Source organism: Chrysochloris asiatica, unplaced genomic scaffold (genome assembly GCF_000296735.1).
Source record: "Chrysochloris asiatica unplaced genomic scaffold, ChrAsi1.0 scaffold00040, whole genome shotgun sequence".
NCBI lineage: Eukaryota > Metazoa > Chordata > Mammalia > Afrosoricida > Chrysochloridae > Chrysochloris > Chrysochloris asiatica.
The window spans coordinates 12,746,244-12,748,180 of NW_006408558.1; the positions used below are offsets into that span (position 1 = coordinate 12,746,244).

At 55.5% G+C, this 1,937-nt stretch overlaps 1 protein-coding gene across 1 annotated transcript in view; it reads left to right on the plus strand.

Annotated features, from left to right (window-relative positions):
• The first annotated feature begins 1,570 nt into the window (after positions 1–1,570).
• Positions 1,571–1,937, plus strand: part of TSPAN32 (tetraspanin 32) — a 40,028-nt gene continuing 39,661 nt past the window's right edge. Inside the window, exon 1 of the mRNA XM_006861029.1 lies at positions 1,571–1,636. Within this exon, the coding sequence (XP_006861091.1) occupies positions 1,571–1,636 (66 nt within the window). The remainder of the gene's footprint in view (positions 1,637–1,937) is intronic.

Consider the following 1,937-nt stretch of genomic DNA (forward strand, 5'->3'; position numbering starts at 1 on the left):
CAGTTGTCTGGGCTGTAACTCCAGAATCCACAGACCAGGCAGAGAGAGCTGGAGGCCCACATAGGATGTCCGTATTACAGTCTTGAGGCAGACTCCTTCCTAGGTCACTGTAGTATTTGCTCTTGAGGTCCCCACCTGATTGGTTCAGGCCCACCTGCATCATGGTGAGTGAGTTCCTTTACTTAAGGACAAATAATTGTAAATGTTCATCCTAAGTAAATACCTTCGTAACAACACCTAGGCTAACACTTGATCAAACAGTCAGGCACCATTACCCAGGCAAGCAGACACATAAATGAACCCTCACGGCCAGCTGAATGGGAGCTGACACCCAGAACAGGATCTGATCTGTGTCCTCTGGTCCAGCTCGTCTGGGTGGGGGACTGCTTTAAGGCCCCTCCTTGCTCTCAAGTTCCAGTACTGTCTTCAGAGGGAGAAGCCCTGCTCCCCAGTTCCCCAAAGAGAGCAGGAAGCCAGGCGGGGGCAACGGCTGTATCCCAAGATGCCATTTCCTCTTGCAGAGCCAGAAGGAGAGTCAGGGATCTTGCCTGGGCCAATGAGGACGGCATCCACACATGCTAGAATCCCTGCTAGACCCGGGGCACAGCATGGTGTGGTCAGAGGCCTGGTCTTGGCGGGCCCGAGGTTCCAGCTTGTGGACAGTCTGCTACAGCCCTCTCAGGGCAGCTGGGTGCTCTATGAAGGTGGTCTGTCTGAAGCCTGACCAGAGAATGTCCTCCACCTCCAGCAGGGACCCCTGCAGAGGTGAACCCCTGGGGGTGGAGGGGTTACTGGTCCCCACACTCAAACAGGGTCACTTCTGCAAACATCTCCTGCCACCTGTCATCTGTCATCTTCCTAACAACGACACTGGTGGCCCCAAGAGGGTTACCACACTCCTCCGCACCCACGGCCTCCTCTGTCCAGGAGGGGGTGATCGAGTGCCCAGCAGCCTTGCACCTGCTCTCCTGGACACGTGGGCTAATTCCCTTGCAGGCCACTGGCCACCGCCACTGGCCACCGCCTAGGGCACTGGAGCGTTGACCCTCCCAACACCGGAGTTTCAGTTGTTTAATTAGACGAATCTTCACAAAGTCTCCCCGGAGGCCGGTGGTGAGTGAAGACCAGCTTCCCGCAGTCCTGAGACAGCCCTTCTCTGATTACCCGTCTGTCCAGCTGCTAAGACATGGGAAATCGATCCACGGTCTCTAAATGGAACCACCTCCGCATTTCAGATGGCACTTCTAGACGATACTTCCGCGCTGATGTCCCATTCATCCCATTAGACCCAGTTCCTCCAAGGATCACTACCCAGGCAAAACTGTGCGGCGCCAGTTCCTGCTTGCACGCCCCCTCCTAGACGCCCAGCACTGCACCTCCCCAGAAGACACCTCTCTTATCAGCAGGGCGTGGGGAGAGGGGGGCCGGAGGCTGCACTTCTTCCGGGGTTTGGTCCTCAGTGTTGACAGACAGACAGACAGTCACCCACCTAAGCAGGCAGTTGCGGTCTGAGGCCTCCACCCAGCTGGAAACCACAGGAGCCGAGGGGAGGCCTGGGAAGGACTCTGCCATGGGGCCTTGGAGTCGAGTCAGAATCGCCAAATGCCAGATGCTGGTCACCGGCCTCTTAGTCTTGGTAACAGGAGGGTCGGCCTGAGGGTGGGGGTACGGGGAGGGGAAGGGGGGCAGAGCAGGCCGTGTTAGCAGCTCCTAAGACACACTCACACATTCACAACACACTCACATGTACACACATATACACCCACGTTCACACTAACGCACACCTACACACATACACATATACTCACACCCACATCCATACATACACTGATGCACACCTACACACATACAGTAATGCACACACACACAAATACACTCACACACACATTCACACATACACTAATGCACACCTACACACATACACATACAGTAATGCA